Source organism: Oncorhynchus mykiss, chromosome 4 (genome assembly GCF_057628025.1).
Source record: "Oncorhynchus mykiss isolate SJ-2025 chromosome 4, ASM5762802v1, whole genome shotgun sequence".
Lineage (NCBI taxonomy): Eukaryota > Metazoa > Chordata > Actinopteri > Salmoniformes > Salmonidae > Oncorhynchus > Oncorhynchus mykiss.
Genome location: NC_143025.1, coordinates 58988254 through 59012516, shown reverse-complemented (window position 1 = coordinate 59012516; position 24263 = coordinate 58988254). Strand labels below are relative to the sequence as shown.

General features: G+C 43.7%; 1 protein-coding gene across 1 annotated transcript; it reads left to right on the top strand.

The window, feature by feature from the left end:
* The first annotated feature begins 3906 nt into the window (after positions 1 to 3906).
* hsp90bb (heat shock 90kDa protein 1 beta) lies at positions 3907 to 12455 on the top strand. The gene is given in 12 exon segments (NM_001124591.1): positions 3907 to 3956; positions 5175 to 5318; positions 5570 to 5776; positions 5872 to 6031; positions 6820 to 6953; positions 7098 to 7406; positions 7952 to 8117; positions 8367 to 8557; positions 10315 to 10462; positions 10575 to 10843; positions 11452 to 11785; positions 11896 to 12455. Coding segments are annotated over 11 exon segments (2175 nt in total). The 5' UTR covers positions 3907 to 3956; the 3' UTR covers positions 12009 to 12455.
* The last annotated feature ends 11808 nt before the right edge of the window (positions 12456 to 24263 follow it).

The window sequence follows — 24263 nt, the reverse complement described above, 5'->3', positions numbered from 1 at the left end:
TGAAATAGATATTTTAAATAATATCCAAATTGATGAGTTTTCTAAATAAGACATTGTAAACTTTTTCCAAACTAACCTAGATGAAGCAACTTATCAGGTTAATTAAAGTTTAATTCCCAAATAGCCTATACAGGTCTGATTTATCATTAAATTGATAAATCAGTCAAATTTGTTTTTTGCAAAACCATTCAGTAATCCAGTACTGACAGAAGCCCCGCCCAGCGGGAATCCCATGTGGTTTTGGCCTTAGGGGGAAGTGCCACAGTGTTGAATGTGCCCAACATTTGATCTACTGTTTACATTTATGATATCCAATCAATGGAGATTGTATGGTTTATCGTCTCATTCAATTAAATAAGTTAAATTGTTGAACATAACTGTTCTTCCAATCAAATGAGACACTTTTAAACTTCTCATATTAACCTAGATGAAGCAACTTCTCAGGTTAATTAAAGTTTAATACCCAGATAGCCTACCCAGGTAGGATTAATCATTGGCATTGATTAATTAATTCAATTTGCTTTTGCAAATTCATTCACGTCCAACTTCCACATTACTGGTACAGTACTGATGGTTTGTCAACATCTATAAGTAGATTAAACTTGTCTTTGCAGCTTCCGATGAATTCCAAACCCAAACTTTGAAAGAAAATAGGACATTTTTCCTCTAAAATGTTCTAACAATGTGCAAGCTATCAAAGGAGGTGGTCACCACTCCTCCGCTAATTAGTGAACCTCATAAAAGGATTGATCTCTGACCTCAGCAGCGATACCAACCCTAATTATGCCATTAGCGAAAAAACAGCCGAAATTGCGAACGCTCTGCAAAATCAACCATCAAACACAGGCTTTGTGACGGTTCTCCCCACTTTCGCACGGATGTATCGCCATAAAAATGTGACATCGGTCCAATAACCAGTGCACCAGTGCAGACCAAAGACAATCAATTGATGGACACAATGACTAAGTTGGATGACAAATCAGCAGAACTCATTGAAGTCGCTGACCAAATGAATGATGAGAGAACTCGGGTGATGAAGATGGAAATCCTGATTACTAAGCAAGCGGAAGAAATCTCATCACTGAATCTCTCGCTCCTTACTCAAGACCTCTATCTGCAAACCATGACAGATAAGTTTGAGACCGAAAGGAGCAAGTGCGACACTCACGTGTCCAAAATCAGTACTCTAAGCACTCAAGTGGACTCTGCAATGCAGCAGAATACCACCCTTAGGTACCATCTGGAGGAAATCCAGAATGGTCATGCTCCACAGCGTGACTACCCATTCAAGCAACCGGAGCCCTGCACTCAAAGGAGTGAAGATGATAGGTTTCAGACATTGCCTCCATTAACAACAAGTGACATCACCCAGGTGAGTGCTACATTCCTGGAAATGGAGGACCAGAAACAAAGTGGCTCCTATGGAGTGACTGACCAGCAGATGTGGTGCCCTGTTGAAGAGCTCAGTTTTTTTTTTCAGACTCAATCAAATGTATTTATAAAGCCCTTTTTTTTTTACATCAGAAGCACGGTGGCTAAGAAAAACTCCCTAGAAAGGCAGGAACCCCGGAAGAAACCTAGAGAGGAACCAGGCTCTGAGGGGTGGACAATCCTCTTCTGGCTTATAAGAGTACATGGCTATTAAGGCCAGATCGTTTTTCAAATGTTCATAGATGACCAGCTGGGTCAAATAATAATCACAGTGGTTGTAGAGGGTGCAACAGGTCAGCACCTCAGGTGTAAAATAAATGTCAGTTTAGCATTGAGGTCAAGACAGCAGGTGCGATAGAAAGAGAGAGGGAGAATAAAATGTCACTCTGTTTCTCCTTAGCTGTCCCATCGATGCCCCTCCACTGAACCTCCACTGCCTTTGCAGCCCAAACTGCCTCAACTTAATCCCAAACCGACTGAGACTTTCAATCTCCATCATTTAAATGTTTTGTTTGCAGTTTTACTTTTTATGCACTTTGAGATTGTTTGAAAAGCGCTGTACTATTTAAAAAATGTATGTATGTCATTTAGCTTGCTTCATCAGAGCTTGACGTCGGCAAGTCTGCAACCTGGTAAAGTTGTCAGTCAGACTTCTGTCATCACCAAAAATAGCAAACACATTAAACAATACTTGGATATAGCTAGTTGTCAATGGTTTTAGCAGAGCTGGGGTTCTGTCTTCTTGCCACCCAGCAGGCGACGCCAACGCTCTGCACCTTATTGTGACATTTTATTGATAACAACCTATTTGTAAACAAAGCTGCTGTACTTATAATTTGTTAAATCACTTTGAAGTGACCCAAATGGCAAATTAATCTTTCATAGATACATTTAGGGATGTATTAAACCAGAAAAAAAGTAACATTCTATTTGGGATTTACTGAGTCTGGCTTTAACCACAATGCTAACCCTGTACCTAACCTTAATTTTTGTTTTCATACAATTTTATGATATACTTTTCTTTGTAAATTCACTCTATCTACTCCTATTTCAGAGCACTCTCATCTGATTGTGCCAGAGTGCAGAATAACTGATGAATTTACAAACACGCAACACCTGTTGAATATGACTGTTGTCAGTAAACTTCAGCAAAAAAAAACTTTCATTGTTGCCAGCAGCAGATTTAGTCACCAACACTCTTTATAAACTGGGTGTTTTGAGCCCTGAATACTGATTTGTTGTACCCATATACCACGGGTATGACAAAACATTAATTTGAATTGCTCTAATTACGTTGGTAACCAGTTAATAGCAATAAGGGACCTCAGGGGTATGTGATATATGGCCAATATACCATGGCTGTGTCCAGGCACTCCGTGTTGCATAAGAACACCCCTTAACCGTGGTATATTGGCCATATACCACACCCCCTCAGGCTTTATTGTATATAACATGAAAACAGCCTAACCAACTCTGCTTGGGCGAGTAAAATGGTCAGAGTGAGGTGTTCTCTCGTTTGTGTCTGGAAGTAGCTAGCAAGCTTGCCAACTTTAGCCAGTTAGCTTGAGTGCTTCATTGCCGTTGTGAGGTCAGAACTCTCAGATCAATCCTTCTCCTTGACCAGAGCGTCCAGTGTAAGCTCCCAGAGCGAAAGGCTCTGAATTTACGAACTAATTTACCCAGAGCGCTCTCTGACACATTGGAGACCATTTACGAACCCTTTGTGGCTGTGGTAACTAGCTAGGACTGCGTTTGACAAGCACGTGACGTCAGTTTTTAGGCGGGTTTTTCATGGAAAGTGCTGGAAAAAACGAAGTACAGCCACTAGAGTTGATTGATATTCTTCCGCGAGATTAAAACGATAATTTCCAGTTTTGTATATCTTTTGTAATATGTGGCAATTTGACTATACAGTCCGATTAATACAAAATGTGACATTGCGGTATTAAATCATATGCTTCTCTATGCAGTCTATCCACTACTAAATGTGAATATTTTCATTAAATAAATCTGTAGTCTATCCTGCAATGTAATCAAAAGTCGGCAGTTCAAACAACTGTCAATAGCCTTTCCCAAAGATGTTTCTGATAATTTACCTGAGTGCATGCTGATGAAAATGGATGAAGATCATCCACGATAGAACGTGGGGAAATAACAATCACTTCGATTAAGATATTCATATTTATTTTTAACGTGACGAGAATTTACATGCATTTTAACTTGAATGTAAGGGATTCGTCAAGGAGGTCGCAATTGTAAATGAGAACTTGTTCTCAACTTGCCTACCTGGTTAAATAAAGGTGAAATTAAAAAATTAAAAAAAGGAGATGCCGCACCCACTGATGCGGCAACACAGCTACAAAGTGCTGCGGATGGATACCCCCGCACAGTCAAACACACAAGAGGGTAGAAAGATATCGGTCTTATAAGAGCAAATCCCTTTCTAGTTTCCTGCGTCATAGATCCGAGGGGACTGGTGATATTGGTAGCATTTTATTCAAGAGACGTGAACGGAACAAATAATGGTATGTACATACTCTCTTAACCCTAAAGCTCGTCTGCGTACTCAGATATTGTCGCCTTTATAATCAGCGCTCAAAAGTCACCTCATGCTAGTTGGATAACTTTAGCCTATCATCTCTGGTTTGTCCAGCATCAGTCTTCGAGAATGTTCGATTCGGTAGCTAGCAGGCGTGCTAACTAGTTTACAAACGTCTGCTACAATTTAAGTACAGAATGCTTTATTTATTTTCCTTATTTGTACACTAAATGATCTAGTGTTAGCCTTTCTCGGTAATGTCATTCACCACATCCACTGTGACAACTGGTTCTGCCTTGCTGTGTATTAGCTAACTAGCCAATCTAACGTTGTCTAATTAACTTTAAGGCAAATTAAGGTTCATGTGAATTAGTTAACGATACGTTATGTCATTTAAAACGTAGTAGTTAACTGGATTGGCTATTAAACTGTCAACGACTTCGTCGACATAATGCTAAGCTTTCATTGTCCGGTTGGCTAATGCAGCTAACGTTAACACTTACATGGCTTCTGACACTTAAATTGATGCAGTGTCATTTTAGTGGCCATTGGAACTGCCATGAATTTGCAATTGATTGTGCAACAGTGTAGGTAACGAATTACGTTACATTTGCTACAATGGGTGACCTGGTCCCCTTTCGACTCCAATAAAGTTAATTGTACCGTCTGGACGTCGGCAGCATGACTTTGCGCCACGACACGCTAACTAGCTACTTCCCCATGCTTGTCTTGCATTGCTGAATCGTCGTCGCCTTTCCATGGACTTAGATCGCACGTAGTTATCAAACCGCTAACGTTTCAATTCAGTTAACGTGCTGGAAGTCAATTTGGAGGAGAGTTCTGTATGGATTTCCAGAACCTTTCACCGGGTTTGTCAACCACGTGCTGGCTACGTCCATTGTCTCCAGGATGTCGCCATGTTGTTGGATGCTTCCTCAACATCCGGTAGTTGGTCTTTATCAGGGGGAAATGCAACTGATTGTGGGACACTTGTTCAAAGTACCCAAAATGGAATTGCTTGTGTTGATGCCTAATTTTATAGTACATTGTGGCCAGATTGGCATGACAATTAACTACTACGTTTAGACAACACTCAACTTGTTGCTAACAGCAATCACTAGAATGCATGTGCTTAATTTAATTCTGTACTTGTGATATACAGGTCATTTGGGCAATTTCATAACATTGCTGCTTTTTCTCCCAGATGCCTGAAGAAATGCGCCAAGAGGAGGAGGCTGAGACCTTTGCCTTCCAGGCAGAGATTGCTCAGCTCATGTCCCTGATCATCAACACCTTTTATTCCAACAAGGAGATCTTCCTTAGGGAGTTGATCTCCAATGCCTCTGATGTAAGAGTTATTTTGTTGTTAAGGATGCATCATGCTGTTCAAACAGTCTAATTGTTGACACTACTGTACAGTAACTTTGTAATACTTTAGCATCCAGCAAGCTCATCTATACAATAAACAAACTTCAGTGCATAAGGATGATTACAACTTTGAAAGGGATGTGTGATGGAGGTTGCGTATGTAATAAAATACCCCTTTGGACTTTTCCAGCTACTTTGATGCTGTCGTCTGCTTTGTTCAATATCTTTCAGGCTTTGGACAAAATCCGCTACGAAAGTCTGACGGACCCCACCAAGCTGGACAATGGCAAGGAATTGAAGATTGACATCATCCCCAATGTGGAGGAACGCACCCTGACCCTCATCGACACTGGAATTGGCATGACCAAAGCTGACCTCATCAACAACCTGGGAACTATTGCCAAGTCTGGCACCAAGGCCTTCATGGAGGCCCTGCAAGTATGTCCATGGCATTACAGCAATATTCAATCATATGCCTCAAATACTATTCAGTTTAACATTGAGAGTGATTCACTTTTTTCCGTCTTTGCTAGGCTGGAGCTGACATCTCCATGATTGGGCAGTTCGGTGTGGGATTCTACTCCGCCTACCTGGTGGCAGAAAGAGTGACCGTCATCACCAAGCACAACGATGACGAGCAGTACATCTGGGAGTCTTCAGCCGGAGGCTCATTCACAGTCAAGGTCGACAGTGGTATGTGTCTTACCCAATGAAGGCTATGCGGGTGGGTTTGTAAAATGTACAAAACCATGAAAAACACTAATTGCCTCTGCATTGTTTTGCGATTGGATTACAGGTAGGGCTGTGACGGTCATGTAATTTTGGCTGACTAATTGGTCAGCCAAATGACCACGGTCACATGTCTGACACATTTCTCCTCCAGAATGCATGTGCTTCCCTAGAAATAGAATGGGTTTCCCCATGCAAGTCAATGATGGCATATGGGTGGACTGGCTGCCGTTGTGAGTGTACCCATAGGTACATTTTGTGCTTTCATTTCCTGCTTTTCTCCTATCTATAGGTGCTGTGACTTGATTCAACTGACATGACAAAAATACATTGTTGCATGAGCCCCATCAGATAACATCATTTGAGGAAATGTTCTACATTTACCATGGAAATTATTTCCTCTAAATACCAGGCAGCCATTGCGAGTGTACCCGTGTGTCAAATTGCCAGGGTTAGAGGTTCTATCACCTTGTGTTTCAGCAAGGATCAAGTTTCATCATGTTGTGAAGTCCATGTTACAGCAGAAACAAACTCAACCGCACGAATGCCCGGCCGCCCCGGCTTCAGTCAGCTGTTTGTTCCACCCCAAAAATATCTGACAGTGATGCAAATAAAATGCCAGTAAAAATATATACTTGTCTGTTATACAGTTATTGTGCCAGCCCTAATAATAGATGTTATTCAACTATGTCTATTGTGATGCTGAAATGGGCAGTGGTGGGTGTTTACTTTTCTGTTGACTTAATTTCCAGGGGAGCCCATGTTGCGTGGAACTAAGGTAATTCTGCACATGAAGGAGGACCAGACTGAGTATGTTGAGGAAAAGAGGGTCAAGGAGGTGGTCAAGAAGCACTCTCAGTTCATTGGATATCCCATCACACTTTTCGTGAGTATAGAATTATGGGAGTATTTATAACTAAAGTGTGATTAGTGACATTTATGTAGGACTGGTTGAGGGCCCTAAAGTAAGGGGACGTTTTCCCTTTTTATTGTAGGCTTTAAATAAGCAAAATTGCTTTTTTTGTTGCAGGTTGAAAAGGAGCGTGAAAAAGAGATCAGTGATGATGAGGCTGAGGAGGAGAAGGAGGAAAAGGCGGCGGAAAAGGCGGAGGCTGAGGACAAGCCCAAAATTGAGGATGTGGGCTCGGATGACGAGGAGGATTCCAAAGACAAGGACAAGAAGAAGACTAAGAAGATAAAGGAGAAGTACATTGACCAGGAGGAGCTGAACAAGACCAAGCCCATCTGGACCAGGAACCCTGATGACATCACCATGGAGGAGTATGGGGAGTTCTACAAGAGCCTGACCAATGACTGGGAGGACCACCTTGCAGTCAAGGTACTATCACTAAAATGTATATAAATTACAATGTCAATATGGTATGCCCAGAAGGTATTCCTAGGTGGCTTGGTTCCAGATCTGTACTATTTACGTGTTCACTACGTACGCACTCGCGTAACACTCGTATTGACCCAAACAATCATGCATACATATTACATACGCACTCACATTTTTACACTTTCTGGTGCTACTGTTTTATTTTACTATCCTGATGCCTAGTCACTTCACCCTGCCCTCATGTACATATCTACCTCAAATACCTCTTACCTCTGGTCACATTGGTCACGAACTCTCTGTATAATGCTTCATTCTTGTGTATTGTATTCCTCTTGTTACTATTTACATTTTAAACTCCATTGTTGGGAAGTAAGTAAACATTTCATGGTAGTCTACAACAGTTAAGTGCATGTGACAATTTTTTTGGGGGGGTGGGATTTGGGTGACTCCTAAAATTGTGGGACTTGGCTACATAGCACAAACGTATCTAAGTGCGGGATACGATGGGTGTGTAGTAACCCTCACCTGCTTCTTCCCTTTTGCAGCACTTCTCAGTGGAGGGCCAGCTGGAGTTCCGCGCCCTGCTCTTTATCCCCCGCCGCGCACCCTTTGACCTCTTTGAGAACAAGAAGAAGAAGAATAACATCAAGCTGTATGTCAGGAGGGTCTTCATCATGGACAGCTGCGAAGAGCTTATCCCGGAGTACCTGAGTAAGTAGCCTAGTCTCCAGATAGTCTGGAGGTCTGAAGTTGCTACCACTTTGTCCCCTGGCTGTGTAATTTCAATGCCACTGACTACAAATACAGCATTGTTTCTTCACATGTGGGCTAATGGCAAGCGCAGATAATGCCCCTCTGAAATGGTTGGCTGCTTGTCTTCTCTGTAACCGTGTTTATATCCAGCAATTTCTGTAGTGGAAATCGCTAAAGAAGATAAATGTCTTCCTTCTCCCCCTGCAGACTTTGTGCGTGGTGTGGTGGACTCTGAGGATCTCCCCCTGAACATCTCCCGAGAGATGCTGCAACAGAGCAAGATCCTCAAGGTCATCCGCAAGAACATCGTCAAGAAGTGTATGGAGCTGTTCGGTGAGCTGGCAGAGGACAAGGAGAACTACAAGAAGTTCTACGATGGCTTCTCCAAGAACCTCAAGGTAACTTTGGGAGATGGGTAGGATCTTGGGGATCAGAATTTCTTGAGCAGAGATTGTTTTGCTACTAGTAATCAAACTTGTCCTCTGACACATTTGCTGTCATCTGGTATCTTCAATGTATAAACGTGATTTAACCAAGGTTTACCTAAAGTGGATCATGGACCTAGATGCCTTTTTAATTTTTGTAGAAAAGTCTAGCAATGTAGTTCGTAGGGATGCACGGATATGACATTTTTGTCTGACTGATATTTTCCTTGCCAAAGAACTATACTTAACATGTTTTTGCGGCCTTTTTAAGCATTCTAGTACAGTTAAATAGTCAACACACACGGACGCAGCGGTCAAAGACACTGCATCTCAGTGTAAGAGGCGTCACTGCAGTCCCTGGTTCGAATCCAGGCTGTATCACATCTGGCCGTGATTGGGAGTCCCATAGGGCGACGCACAGTTGGCCCAGCGTCGTCCGGGTTTGGCTGGGGTAGGCGTTCATTGTAAATAAGAATTTGTTCTTAACTGACTTGCCTAGTTAAAGGTTACACACACACCACACTGACAAGTTATTTTGTTGGCATTGCTGTATGTTCCCACTACCAGTAAAACATAATCAAAACATATTTCTTTCACTTGCTGTGCTGTTTCCTTCAGTCGTTTCATTCTCGACCAGGATTTCATTATGCATGTCAGCTCTGTGGCCTCTTCCTCGGTGCGCACTGTCACTGTGTCCATTTCCAGTGTATGCAACATTTCACGTAAACCCTGTTTCTTGTCTGCATTAACGTAGTGATCCTTGTACCTAGCGGCGACACAGTAAAGGGGCTCAGAATGCCACCTACTCGCTTGTTCACAGCCTCAACTACATTTTAACCCCACGGTCTGTCGGCAGTGTTTGTTGAGCAGGCGTTTCAATGCCATGTCAGAGGGTATCACGTCTGCTGCAGACAGTTAATTCGATTGTTTAGTCAGTAGTTCGGCTGGTGATAGGCGTGTTCCTGTTCTCAAATGGCAGCAGCGGTATGAGAACCAGCATGTTCTTGAGCATGCAATACGGCTTCCTCAGTACTAAATCCTCATCGACCCACTTTGCTGTCAGACTCGGCATGCTCATGGGGTTGACATCACTAGGCCAAATGTCAGTCGTGACGCTCATAGATGTACGTCTCGACAACTGTAACTCTGATAGAGCATCTGGGAAATTGTGTACCAGGTGCTCGACCAATCGACAAAAGCCAACATCCACAACAGGACGGTTGCTTGTGAAGAGCAATGAATTCCATTGTCTTGGTGTTTTCAGTTGAATGTAAAGATTTTTTCAAATTACCTCTTTGACTTGAACTTGTTTAGTTGGAAGTGTGAGCTTAGTATTTCTGCTTTTCTGTGTAGCGCTATATTAAAAAATAAATTTGTGGTGTTATGTATACACGTCAGCTTTGACATCGGTTTTGCACGTTGGTGTTAAACTGGGCATTTTTAGCTAATATCGGCTGACATGTTCCCCGACTGATCGAGCAATCCCTAGTAGTTTGCCCAATTTCTTAAATATTATAAGTGCTCTCCACATACCCAGTGGGGCTAGTTATTGTGCTGTTCCAAACCAGTATCTATCCCTATTTAGTGTTTGAAGAACTATTGACTATATGTTTAGACTGGCTTCAAGAGTCCCAACCTTAAACTTCAGTAGCTAAATGATTACATTTAGCTACTGTGTAGTAACTCCTATTGACTACCAGGTTATACTAATGGTAATTGTTTATCTGCAGCTGGGGATCCACGAGGACTCCCAAAACCGCAAGAAGCTGTCTGAGCTGCTGCGCTACCACAGCTCGCAGTCCGGAGATGAGCTGACCTCCCTCACAGAGTACCTCACCCGCATGAAGGACAACCAAAAATCCATCTACTACATAACTGGTGGGTCTAGTTACACATTCAGTCAACATAACATTGAGCCCTAAGCCCAATAGCAGTCTTTGACTTTAATCACTTAGACATAGAAGTTGACTGACATCACATTTTTCTTAAGGTGAGAGCAAGGACCAGGTTGCCAACTCCGCCTTTGTGGAACGCGTGCGCAAGCGTGGCTTCGAGGTCCTGTACATGACCGAGCCCATCGACGAATACTGCGTCCAGCAGCTGAAGGAGTTTGACGGTAAAACCCTGGTCTCTGTAACCAAGGAGGGCTTGGAGCTGCCTGAGGATGAGGAGGAGAAGAAGAAGATGGAGGAGGACAAGACGAGGTTTGAGAACCTCTGCAAGCTCATGAAGGAGATCCTGGACAAGAAAGTAGAGAAGGTAAATGACGGGAACCAACCTGTGCTTTCTGCAAAAGAAAATTGCCCATGCCTTTAAGCTCTTTCTGTGCTCTGAATTTTGGTGATTGATAATTTGACTTTTTATTTCTGGTTGCAAACAGGTGCCATAGTTCATCATAATCTAATATTGACCCTGGTGAGTCCTCTGACCATGTAGATTGAAGTGTCCTGTTAGGTTCGCGTGGTTGTTGTGCCGCTATCCCGGCTTTGCCATTGGGATTGACAGGGAGTGCCCAGTGTGTCCATGTAGTTTTGTCCCCAGGAGGTTATGCCATTACCTAGAGACTAGAAGACTGAGTTTGAGGCAGCGTTTTTTTTTAGTGGTGACTGCTTGCAATTATGACGTTCTAACATTAACACCAACCTTTTCCAGAGTTGAGAATTTGCCTGTTTCTGATTACATTTTGGATGGTGTTTTGTGTGAAATCTAACAACTTTCCTGCACTATTTCATTTAGGATTTTCTTCCCATTTTAAAGCTGATCTTGATTGATCTATTCAATTTAGGGCCAACTTGCCTGCACGGTCTTGTCTCACCTGCACATTGTATGCTGTTAGTTTGACAACATTCGCCTCTCTGCCCCTTCAGGTGACTGTGTCAAACAGGCTGGTGTCGTCGCCCTGCTGCATCGTGACCAGCACGTATGGCTGGACGGCCAACATGGAGCGCATCATGAAGGCACAGGCCCTGAGGGACAACTCCACAATGGGCTACATGATGGCCAAGAAGCACCTGGAGATTAACCCAGACCACCCCATTGTGGAGACCCTAAGGCAGAAGGCTGACCTGGACAAAAACGACAAGGCGGTGAAGGACTTAGTCATCCTATTATTCGAGACGGCATTGCTCTCTTCGGGCTTCAGCTTGGATGACCCCCAGACTCACTCCAACCGCATCTACAGGATGATCAAGCTGGGTCTGGGTAAGGATGCACACTTGGAACTGTTAGGGGGAAGGAAACTGCTCTCTAAAGGGTAACATGGTTGACTATAATGGAAATGGGGCTAGGTCTAATTTCTCTTCCCCTTTCAGGAATCGATGATGACGAAGTGATCCCCGAGGAAACCACCTCTGCACCCGCCCCAGATGAGATCCCACCTCTAGAGGGAGATGAGGATGCTTCACGCATGGAGGAAGTGGATTAAATGCTGTCTCAAACCTACACACCTGTATAGCCTCACTTTTTTTCCCAATCTGTTCAGTTGCCTTTTCTTTTTTTTACTGGAGAAACCTGGTCGGTGTCCTTTTATGGTATAACAAAATAATTATATTAACTCCTGCTGCCAGTGGACCAGTGTTGCTCTTGTCTTGAGCATTCAGTTAAAATTCTAGAAAAGCCGTTGATTTTGTTCTAGTTAACGGTGGGTACTGTAAAAAAAACAAGTACCCTTTTGCACTGAGTTTTAAACTTTGGACCGGTAGCTATGTAGGGGAAATTGAACATTCCATTAGACTGACACTGGGGGGGTGGTTCTTCTGATGTGCAACTTGCACGCTGCTTGGAGAGTGGACTGCAAGATTCCTTTGCCTGAATCTAGACCTGTCTGTATTGTCTTTTCTGTTTTGCAAAAATTAAAAGACTTAAGACCTTACATTGTCTAATTTGTCTGGACTATTAGTTTGTTCAACCTCCAGTTTAATGTTAGGAGGATGAAATGGACCTCGAGTCATGTCAGATTCCCATTCAAACAACCACTATATGTCCTTGTTTCTTAACCTAGCCCTTCACAATATTTAGGCTTGTGGCAAAGGTACAATGCTTGTTTCAAATCAAATTTTATTTGTCACATACACATGGTTAGCAGATGTTAATGCGAGTGTAGCGAAATGCTTGTGCTTCTAGTTCCGACAATGCAGTAATAACCAACAAGTAATCTAACTAACAATTCCAAAACTACTGTCTTGTACACAGTGTAAGGGGATAAAGAATATGTACATAAGGATATATGAATGAGTGATGGTACAGAGCAGCATAGGCAAGATACAGTAGATGGTATCGAGTACAGTATGTACAAATGAGATGAGTATGTAAACAAAGTGGCATAGTTTAAAGTGGCTAGTGATACATGTATTACATAAGGATACAGTCGATGATATAGAGTACAGTATATACGTATGCATATGAGATGAATAATGTAGGGTAAGTAACATTATATAAGGTAGCATTGTTTAAAGTGGCTAGTGATATATTTACATAATTTCCCATTATTAAAGTGGCTGGAGTTGAGTCAGTGTCAGTGTGTTGGCAGCAGCCACTCAATGTTAGTGGTGGCTGTTTAACAGTCTGATGGCCTTGAGATAGAAGCTGTTTTTCAGTCTCTCGGTCCCAGCTTTGATGCACCTGTACTGACCTCGCCTTCTGGATGATAGCGGGGTGAACAGGCAGTGGCTCGGGTGGTTGATGTCCTTGATGATCTTTATGGCCTTCCTGTGACATCGGGTGGTGTAGGTGTCCTGGAGGGCAGGTAGTTTGCCCCCGGTGATGCGTTGTGCAGACCTCACCACCCTCTGGAGAGCCTTACGGTTGAGGGTGGAGCAGTTGCCGTACCAGGCGGTGATACAGCCCGCCAGGATGCTCTCGATTGTGCATCTGTAGAAGTTTGTGAGTGCTTTTGGTGACAAGCCAAATTTCTTCAGCCTCCTGAGGTTGAAGAGGCGCTGCTGCGCCTTCTTCACAATGCTGTCTGTGTGAGTGGACCAATTCAGTTTGTCTGATGTGTATGCCGAGGAACTTAAAACTTGCTACCCTCTCCACCACTGTTCCATCGATGTGGATAGGGGGGTGTTCCCTCTGCTGTTTCCTGAAGTCCACAATCATCTCCTTAGTTTTGTTGACGTTGAGTGTGAGGTTATTTTCCTGACACCACACTCCAAGGGCCCTCACCTCCTCCCTGTAGGCCGTCTCGTCGTTGTTGGTAATCCAAGCCTACCACTTGTGTCGTCCGCAAACTTGATGATTGAGTTGGAGGCGTGCGTGGCCACGCAGTCGTGGGTGAACAGGGAGTACAGGAGAGGGCTCAGAACGCACCCTTGTGGGGCCCCAGTGTTGAGGATCAGCGGGGAGGAGATGTTGTTGCCTACCCTCACCACCTGGGGGCGGCCCGTCAGGAAGTCCAGTACCCAGTTGCACAGGGCGGGGTCGAGACCCAGGGTCTCGAGCTTGATGACGAGCTTGGAGGGTACTATGGTGTTGAATGCCGAGCTGTAGTCAATGAACAGCATTCTCACATAGGTATTCCTCTTGTCCAGATGGGTTAGGGCGGTGTGCAGTGTGGTTGAGATTGCATCGTCTGTGGACCTATTTGGGCGGTAAGCAAATTGGAGTGGGTCTAGGGTGTCAGGTAGGGTGGAGGTGATATGGTCCTTGACTAGTCTCTCAAAGCACTTCATGATGACGGAAGTCAGGCTATTTTTTTTTTTTTTTTTTTTTTTTTTTTTTTTTTTTTTTTTTTTTTTTTTTTTTTTTTACCTTTATTTAACCAGGCAAGTCAGTTAAGAACAAATTCTTATTTTCAATGACGGCCTGGGAACAGTGGGTTAACTGCCTGTTCAGGGGCAGAACGACAGATTTGTACCTTGTCAGCTCGGGGGTTTGAACTCGCAACCTTCCGGTTACTAGTCCAACGCTCTAACCACTAGGCTACCCTGCCGCCCTATAACGGAAGGCAGGCTATAAACCACTACATTTAGCAGGAAAACTATAATTGCATAAATGCAACAATTTTACAGAGTTACATGTCAATTGAAATAATTAAGCCCTAATCTATGGTTATCACATGACTGGGAAGGGGCACAGCCATGGGAGGGTGTCGGTCCATCCACTAGAGAGCCATGCCTGGGCTGGCGCGTTAACACATGGTCTGAGGTGGTTAGGTCAATTGGATGTATTGCCACTTTGTAAAAATGACAGGTGGGTTATGGTAGCGAAATTAACATTAAATAACCTGGCAACAGCTCTGATGGACATTCCAGCAGTCAGCATGCCAATGCAGGCTCCCTCAATTTGACATCTGTGGCCTTTTACTGTCCCCAGCACAAGGTGCCATGATCAAGCTGTTCAATCAGCTTATTGATATGCCACACCTGTCAGGTGGATGGCTTGTCTTGGCAAAGGTGAAATGCTCAAATGGATGTAAATAAATGTGTACAATGTGCGGTGGTAAGTTTTACTTTGGTTAAAGTAAAGTTGCCTAGAACAGAAAATGACTCCAATGAAAATCATCCAGTAAGATTCTACTTGAGTAAAATTATTTGTTTTTAAATTTAAGTATAAATAATTACAAAATCTTTATATTGAGCAAACTAGATGGTGTTTTTTTTACATTTACGCTCCCAACAGATTTGCACATTTTTTACATTTTTATTTTATGACAATAGCAAAATTGCACTTTAAGACAGGGACATTCCTGTGAATACAATGCTAAAATAAACCGGGCGTTTAAGTTTCACACGTTTGAGGGATTTATAAAAGGGCAACAGTTCAATGAAAAGTTAAAAATAAGGAATTTTCCCCACCCCGTTTACATTTGTGAATCTAATATTTGGCCAAGAGAATGTTAATAAAATAGTTATGATCTGAATTACAAGGATAAGCATAATGCCATTTAACATCAAAGGTAAACTTTGGTAAATTTTGAGATCTTATACACAACCATAGCATGGGTTGGTCACTTCCATAGCAATCTATTTAATTATAATCACCTAAAATGACTTAACTGCCAATTGTATCCACTTAATGTTAAAAAAAATTATCCAGAAGGTTCAATTCATTAATTTGTCAACTTGGAAAAGTGGGAACACCCTCATAATATAACAAAGGGTTCTTAATAAGTCAAAGTAAAGGAAGTGGAATTGCTTTGCAAACCTGAAATGTATCAATGAACTCATTAAACATCAGAGACTCCCCAGTGTTGTCTAACAAATCACATACAAAATGAATACCCTTGTCAAACCAAAGGCTTTAAAAAATGGATTTCTTATTAATTTTGATAACTCTATTCCAAATCAATGTTTTATGGGGGGAAAAAATATGCTTGAATATCATTTTCCAGAAAAATACAATTTTCTGGTGAAACTTAGACAATTTCACAGGTAATTAAATCACATTTCATTAGGAATTCAAGTCCAAGTTTATTAAACAGACTGTTAGGGATATGATACCACATAGAGGTAGGATTAGACAAACATTTCAACCATTTAATTCTAAAATGACCCATGTTGGGGATGAATCAGAATAGTTGGGTAACATAGATAAGATGTTTTATTTTCATTGTATGCTTGTGAGTTACTTCTCATTTAGAATGTATCTTGCTGTACTATAGTGGTGGCCATTTGCAGTTATCCTTTCTCTGTCCTGGGTTCAGTTACTTGTGCCGCAGAGAGGGGAGAGGTCAAGCTTGTCTTCATATGTAAACATATATTTTAAACCATGTGAAGGGATGATTGAGGGGGAACCAATTATCTCTTGGCTCCACAATGTCTGTGTGCCAGTCACTGTGTCTCTGTGATCTTGTCCAGGAGGGGTGTATTTGATATATGCTAGTGGATGAGGTTTTGTTTTTGGTCCTGAGTGGTACTAAGAGCGAGATAAGAACATTGTTTAGACAAAGCTGAACGATAATTTATAGCCAACGCTGTCTGGCTATGGGATACTCCTCTCTCAAGTAAAGTCTTCCTTTGTAATGTTCCTAAGATCTGTTATTCGTCATGTGAGTTGAGATGGGTGTGTCTTGGCTATAAATGATACTAAGAACTGTTTTGTAAGGACTCTCAGAGAATTCATTTATAGACACTGAATTGATCTGAGAGTCACAGGGTTGTGATGGAGCTCATATAATTAAAGATGGACTTTATGATAACTCTGACTTGTGTGTGGTTTGCTCTCTCATGATTTGGTAATACAGGAAATTTCCACTACACCCACTAACGCCTCAAAATCAATCGCCTGTAAACCTTCACGATCATAGTCATTCCCTAATTGAGATTTCCGAATATAATGCGTTTCATTCCTCCAAATAAATCTAAATATAACAGAATGGACTTTTTTGAAAGAAAAAAGGGACTGACTTGGGTAAATTATTCTAGATAAACCATCAGTCTTGGACGAAATAATTGAGATATCTCGTTGCAGACCCCAATTTAACAAAACTCTCATGGAATTAATCCTATTATCAATGTTTAAAGATTCTTTATCTGAATTCGTTTTAGTGATAACAATTCAAAAATATTTAACTTTCTTTTTAGCAGATATGGAGGTAATGTTGACCCTATCCGTTAGGAAAAGGTCAGTATCATCTGCAAATGGACTGATATTTATAACTTTGACTGACATTTATATATTTATCTTTACCAAAAATACAGATCCCTTTTAAATTCTCAGATTTAAGAAATAAAAAATACGGCTAGTGGCTAAAATAAATAAAACACGGGAGATTGGACAACCCTTTCTAATTCCTCTAAAAAATAAAGAAACGAGGGGATGTTCCATTACTCATAGCCATTGAACTGCAAATATCATTATTATACACTGCTCAAAAAAATAAAGGGAACACTAAAATAACACATCCTAGATCTGAATGAATGAAATATTCTTATTAAATACTTTTTTCTTTACATAGTTGAATGTGCTGACAACAAAATCAAACAAAAATTATCAATGGAAATCAAATTTATCAACCCATGGAGGTCTGGATTTGGAGTCACACTCAAAATTAAAGTGGAAAACCACTATACAGGCTGATCCAACTTTGATGTAATGTCCTTAAAACAAGTCAAAATGAGGCTCAGTAGTGTGTGTGGCCTCCACGTGCCTGTATGACCTCCCTACAACGCCTGGGCATGCTCCTGAGGAGGTGGCAGATGGTCTCCTGAGGGATCTAATCCCAGACCTGGACTAAAGCATCCGCCAACTCCTGGACAGTCTGTGGTGCAACGTGGCGTTGGTGAATGGAGTGAGACATGATGTCCCAGATGTGCTCAATTGGATTCAGGTCTGGGGAACGGGTGGGCTAGTCCATAGCATCAATGCCTTCCTCTTGCAGGAACTGCTGACACACTCCAGCCACATGAGGTCTAGCATTGTCTTGCATTAGGAGGAACCCAGGGCCAACCGCACCAGCATATGGTCTCACAAGGGGTCTGAGGATCTCATCTCGGTACCTAATGGCAGTCAGGCTACCTATGGCGAGCACATGGAGGGCTGTGCGGCCCCCCAAAGAAATGCCACCCCACACCATGACTGACCCACCGCCAAACCGGTCATTCTGCAGGATGTTGCAGGCAGCAGAACGTTCTCCACGGCATCTCCAGACTGTCACGTCTGTCACATGTGCTCAGTGTGAACCTGCTTTCATCTGTGAAGAGCACAGGGCGCCAGTGGTGAATTTGCCAATCTTGGTGTTCTCTGGCAAATGCCAAACGTCCTGCACGGTGTTGGGCTGTAAGCACACCTGTGGACGTCGGGCCCTCATACCACCCTCACGGAGTCTGTTTCTGACCGTTTGAGCAGACACATGCACATTTGTGGCCTGCTCGAGGTCATTTTGCAGGGCTCTGGCAGTGCTCCTCCTGCTCCTCCTTGCACAAAGGCGGAAGTAGCGGTCCTGCTGCTGGGTTGTTGCCCTCCTACGGCCTTCTCCACGTCTCCTGATGTACTGGCCTGTCTCCTGGTAGTGCCTCCATGCTCTGGACACTACGCTGACAGACACAGCAAACCTTCTTGCCACAGCTCACATTGATGTGCCATCCTGGTTGAGCTGAACTACCTGAGCCACTTGTGTGGGTTGTAGACTCCGTCTCATGCTACCACTAGAGTGAAATCACCGCCAGCATTTAAAAGTGATCAAAACATCATCCAGGAAGCATAGGAACTGAGAAGTGGTCTGTGGTTATCACCTGCAGAACCACTCCTTTATTGGGGGTGTCTTGCTAATTGCCTATAATTTCCACCTGTTGTCTATTCCATTTGCACAACAGCATGTGAAATTTATTGTCAATCAGTGTTGCTTCCTAAGTGGACAGTTTGATTTCACAGAAGTGTGATTGACTTGGAGTTACATTGTGTTGTTTAAGTGTTCCCTTTATTTTTTTGAGCAGTGTATATCATCCTCATCACTTTACATAAATTCTCCCCAAACCCAAAAGTAGAGAGAGTTCTAAATAAACGTTGTGCTCTCGTGTCAAACATGTAAAAAAAAAGATAAAAGACATCATCTTCTATGAACTCACTGTAAATAAAATATTTAATACCAATCATATATGGTTATGAATACTAATTGAGTTTCACGGATTATATCATAAAGGCCTTTTTTCAGCCTATTGGCATAGACATGGGCTAGTAACTTCTAGTCAGTTGCCAACAATGTGATTGGTCTCCAATTGTCCAGGTAAAGAGAGTCCTTTGGTTTGGGCATAAGACATATTAGTCTCTGTCTCAAAGAAGGAGGTTCGATAGCATTAGCAATACCCTCTTTGTAGAATGAAAAGCAATAACTCTCTAATATCAGGCCAAAAATATCAGTCACGCCATCCAGTCCAGGAAATGTAACTATAGGCATTAATATATCAGAATTTCTTAAACTTTTCTTCTATAGGCTTAACAGAGTCATTAAAACTGAATCAAAAAAGGAATCCAAGTTGTCTTCCGAAAGATGAGATTGATTCAGTGTATTGTAGAAAGAGTGTATTTCCTCATTAATCACATCAAGATCATCAGATATAGTGTCATTTACATAAATGGGTGAAATACTATTCCTAGTCTGCCTACTTTTCTACAAGTTAAAGAAATAAGATGTTTTTTTCACCTTTCTCAATTCATTTGGCCTTTGAGCAGATGAAGGCACCCTGTGCCTTATCGTTGTATATGTCATCCAGTTCACATTGGCATTTAGCAAGCTCGGCATTTTTATCTTCATTTAAATCAAATCAAACTTTATTTATCACATGCGCCGAATACAACATGTGTAGACCTTACCGTGAAAAGCTTACTTACAAGCCCTTAACCAACAGTACAGTTCAAGAAAAAGTTAAGAAAATATTTACCAAGTAAAAAATAATAAAAAGTAACACAATAAAGTAACAATAACGAGGCTATATACAGGTGGTACCGGTACTATTTAAACACATCATGTTTCAGATTCAAAACAGTGTGCAGGTTTAATCAAATATATCTGTATTACTAGAAAGTGAATTCATAGATTAATACAAATTTACTGTGAACAATGCTTTTTAAAGCTAGCTGTGAAAGAGATCTTATTTCCCAAGCCGGTCCAGTTACAAAGCCTGAACAGGTCGTTGGAGAAAAGGCAGGCAAACATCCTCCTCACTGAGTCTTTGACAGACTTGTCCCCTTTAGCAGCCAAAAACCTCACCTGTAAAATAAATTGTCCATAGTTAGTGGTCTATAGAGCAGAAACTACAGCTCAAGTCCCTCCAAAGAAAAGCAGTGGGGAGCTCTTCCCAGTCACAGACTTCAAAAGCACCCAATTACATAACATTTACAATACCGCAAGAGTCTGCACTTTATTTAATCTCATCGACAGAGCCCCAACGATGATAAAAAAAGTGTTGCTGTCCAAAAACCTCTGGTGTTAACTGTACGTAGTGTGATACTATGTTCTTGCCAATTACCAATTTCATTCCCAGCAAGCTGATTTTCAAGCTTCTCCAGCATCAGCCTGTCCTTCAAAGGAAGCACAATGTCCTCTGGCAGAACCATGTCCCCTTGAGACCCATTGGTCAGTTGCATTAAGAGGTTCCATCCTCTGCCAATTTCCTCAGGTGCTGAAAAATCAGCCTGTGGAAATCTTAACATATGACAGTGGGCTTTGGAAACCTATTTCTTTCGAATGACAAGATAAAAGCTCTATGAAAACAGATCTGATTCTGAGTTATGGAACGCAAGGGCCAAACGTGCATAACCAATGCTGACACTGTAAACATATCCTACTTGTAAATGTTTTTGTTGTTGAATTAAACAATTGTTATGTTTCACCATATTGGATCACTCCAATATATTGTTATCACTCCGCGGCGGAGGATTCGCCACTGTCATTTACAGTAAATATAAAAAATATCTATATATTTTTTAAAGATCAACATTGTATCACATTCCGCTTTATGTAATTATGGAGCCCCTCACACTACAACTAAGTAGCACATAAAATCAAATCAAATGTTATTTGTCACATACACATGGTTAGCAGATGTTAATGCGAGTGTAGCGAAATGCTTGCAGTTACCTTCAGCAGCAGGGCCCAGTGATGAGGAGGATTGATCTGTTTGAGATGAGAATTTTCAAAATAACTACCTAAGAATGCAGTTAATAAGAATACTTTTTGTTTTTATTGAAATGTATCTTTACAGAATTGCTGCTGGTAGTAGCCAGATTGCTTTTCTAATATACTGTATGCAGTAACAAATGTACAGTGGAATACTGCCACATGGCCACCCCCTCCTGTTGAGTGCTCCACTCCCTGTGCAAGGTTGATCTGTACCGTCCACCCATGGTTTGTCGTGCTTGTGTTTTGTTAGCGTTACACTACGACTCCTTGTGCATCCTTTAATATATTGGTGGCTCTTGCTGCCACAAACTGTATTTACCTTACACAACTTGTCGTCTGGCTTGTTTTTTTGTGTTGTGAATTGCTTAACATACTGTCACGGCGCCAAATTACCATGCAAGATTTTTTTCTTGTTCTTTCCTCTGCAGAATGTAAGAGTATTGTGGTGGGCTTCCACTATGTTGAGACATTAACTTTGAGGTTCCTTAACGGAGTTACTCCATATGGTGCTGTTTTTACTGCTTGGATATTAAACCAGCTAGCTAATATTGCAGTTGGCGTAACAAAACACACAAAAAAACACATAAATCAAATCCATTACTGGTTGCTGTTTTTTGTGTGCCTGTTTTTCCCACACGAGTCTTTCCCTGTTTTTGCAGAGGTACAGGGTAATTTATCCCTTACCGGGTTCCTATTCCTCCAAGCGGGTCACAACATAAGCTCTCCCACGGTGTCGGACCCCTGTTCCGTGGCCTTGCTGGCTTGGCTGAGCTTATGGCCTTTGTGACAGGTGTGATGGTGGCATCCCCCCTGGAGATCCGCATACCTTGTTCGTGTATGCACTGTCTGGGTTTGAGCCACGTGGAGATTGCGGTGGAGTGCCCTGCTGGATGCCTGTTATGTGTGGTGTTCTCAAAATTCTGTGCCTGGCGCGATTGGAGGCCATGCTCAAGTCGGTCGGCCAGGTTCGGGCTCAGGCTGGGGACGAGCTCCCTCCCTGAGGAGTGGTGCACCAGCGAGCTGTTAGTCCCTCTACTGGGCACAGTACCCCTCCTGGGAAGCGTTGCCATCTGCTGCCAGTCCTGGATGGGGGCAGGAGTCGGACCGCTTGGACCACCTTCAACGGAGGGCGCATGCCCTGCGTCAGGAGGTTGATAGCTTCGATGGCGACGACAGCAGTTCCCTGTCGGCCAGTGATAGGCTGTTCCTGGGGGACGATGCTGGCACTGTTCACCACCAGACTGACAGGCCATCAGAAGCCGGTGGTGGGTCTTCATCGCACCCAGTGGCTCGAGAGGCTATAAGTGGCCTACTCACTCGGGTAGCCACTGCACTGGACATCAATCTGGTGGACAGTGATGACTCTCCATCTGTTCCCATCTCTGCTGAGTTCCACAAGGCCTTGCAGGAGAGCTGGGCGCCAGGGGGCGCTTCTGACTCACAGCAGAGACTGGACCATGGAGTTATGTGGCGGGCACAGAGTCACTCGGTCCCCGGGAGTACCCGACCATGGACACCATGATAGCTATCATGGTCCTCCCAGATTGGGAGATTATAGGGCGGCACCCGCGACTGAAGCCAGGACACCCCCCATAGTCTTTGATGCGGACTTGAAATCCACATATGGGTCCCTCTGCTCTCTTGGCCGCCTTACCAACGTGGCCATGCTGCTGCTGCAGGCCTACCTGCAAACTCTGTTGCCCCGGCTGCGGGGAGGCACAGAGGAGCTCCCCCGGGAAGCAATGGAGGTGTCTCGTCTGCTTTCCCTGCTCCAGAGGGATGTAGCATGCTCCAACGGATGGACCATGGCGCAGGTGCTTACCTCCTGGCGCCATCTCTGGCTGGCCCAATCCTGTCTGCCAGCTGCTCTCCAGAATAAATTTGCCACTCTCCCCATCACCCCAGGGCTGACCTTTGGCACAGGGGTTAATGACATTCTGGAGCAGACAGATAAGGTTTGTAGACCTTGAGACGGTTCATGCCGCCTCCTCAGGCCCCGGGTCCAAGTCACCCACCTGCACCCGAACGACGGTAGGGTCCCTCTCCTGCCCAATCGCCTCGTGCTGAGGAACGACAGCAGGGAGGGGAACAGCGTGCGGTGGGACGACAACCTGTCAACCATCACCGCCATAGTGATGTGCCTGGGGGACCCAACACCCAGGGCACCAGACGAAAGGCAGGCCCCGGCAGAACCCCTGGCACACCCTTCCCTGGCCTCGGCGGCTTCTCCTGGTCTCAAAGGGCAAAGTGGGAAGAGTGTGTGGAGTCCCCATGGGTGACTCCACACACTCTTTCCTAACCTGCCAATGCCTGTTGGGATTTCTGACGGCGGACTCCTTGTTGATTCCCCTGGACCTGCTCCATCTCCAGCCTCTTCAACGGTGGTTCAACTCCCACCGGCTGCACCTGAAGCACCACTGTCACCGCCAGCTGCGGGTGACCGCACAGTGCCTCAGGGCATTGTTGAGGTGGCGCTGTCACTCCTTTCTCTCAGGTGGGGTGGAGATGCTGAGGATGTGCCACCGGGAGCTGGTCAGCACAGACGCCTCCCAGTTCAGCTGGGGGGGTGTGACCAAGGGCAGGTTGGCCAAGGGCTGTTGGCTACCCCCTTGGAGTGGCAGGCACATCAATACACTAGAGCTCCGAGCTGTACCACTGGCCCTGCAGTCTTTCCTTCCACATCTGAAGGGAAGACATGTCCTGGTAAGAACGGACAACACCACAGTGGTGGCTTACATCAACCATCAGGGGTCCACCTCAGTCCATGAGGTCACACCGCCTCCATCTTATGGCACAGGAGATCCTTCTCGGGACTCAGGGACGTCTAGCGTCTCTACGGGCACCACACATACCTGGTATCCTGAATGTGGCAGTGGATAGGGAGGGAGGCCCCGCCACCTTAGGACTGGAGCCTACATCCCCAGGTGGTGCAGCACCTATGGGACAAGTTCGGGAGGGTGCAGGTGGACCTGTTTGCCTCCCTGTACAATGTGCACTGCCCACTGTGGTAGTCCATGTTGGAGCCACCAGGGCCTCTGGGCTTGGATGCTCTGGCTCACGATCGGCCAGGGCTGGAGCTTTAAGAATTCCCCCCTTTTCCCCTGATCCAGGTTGTGCTGG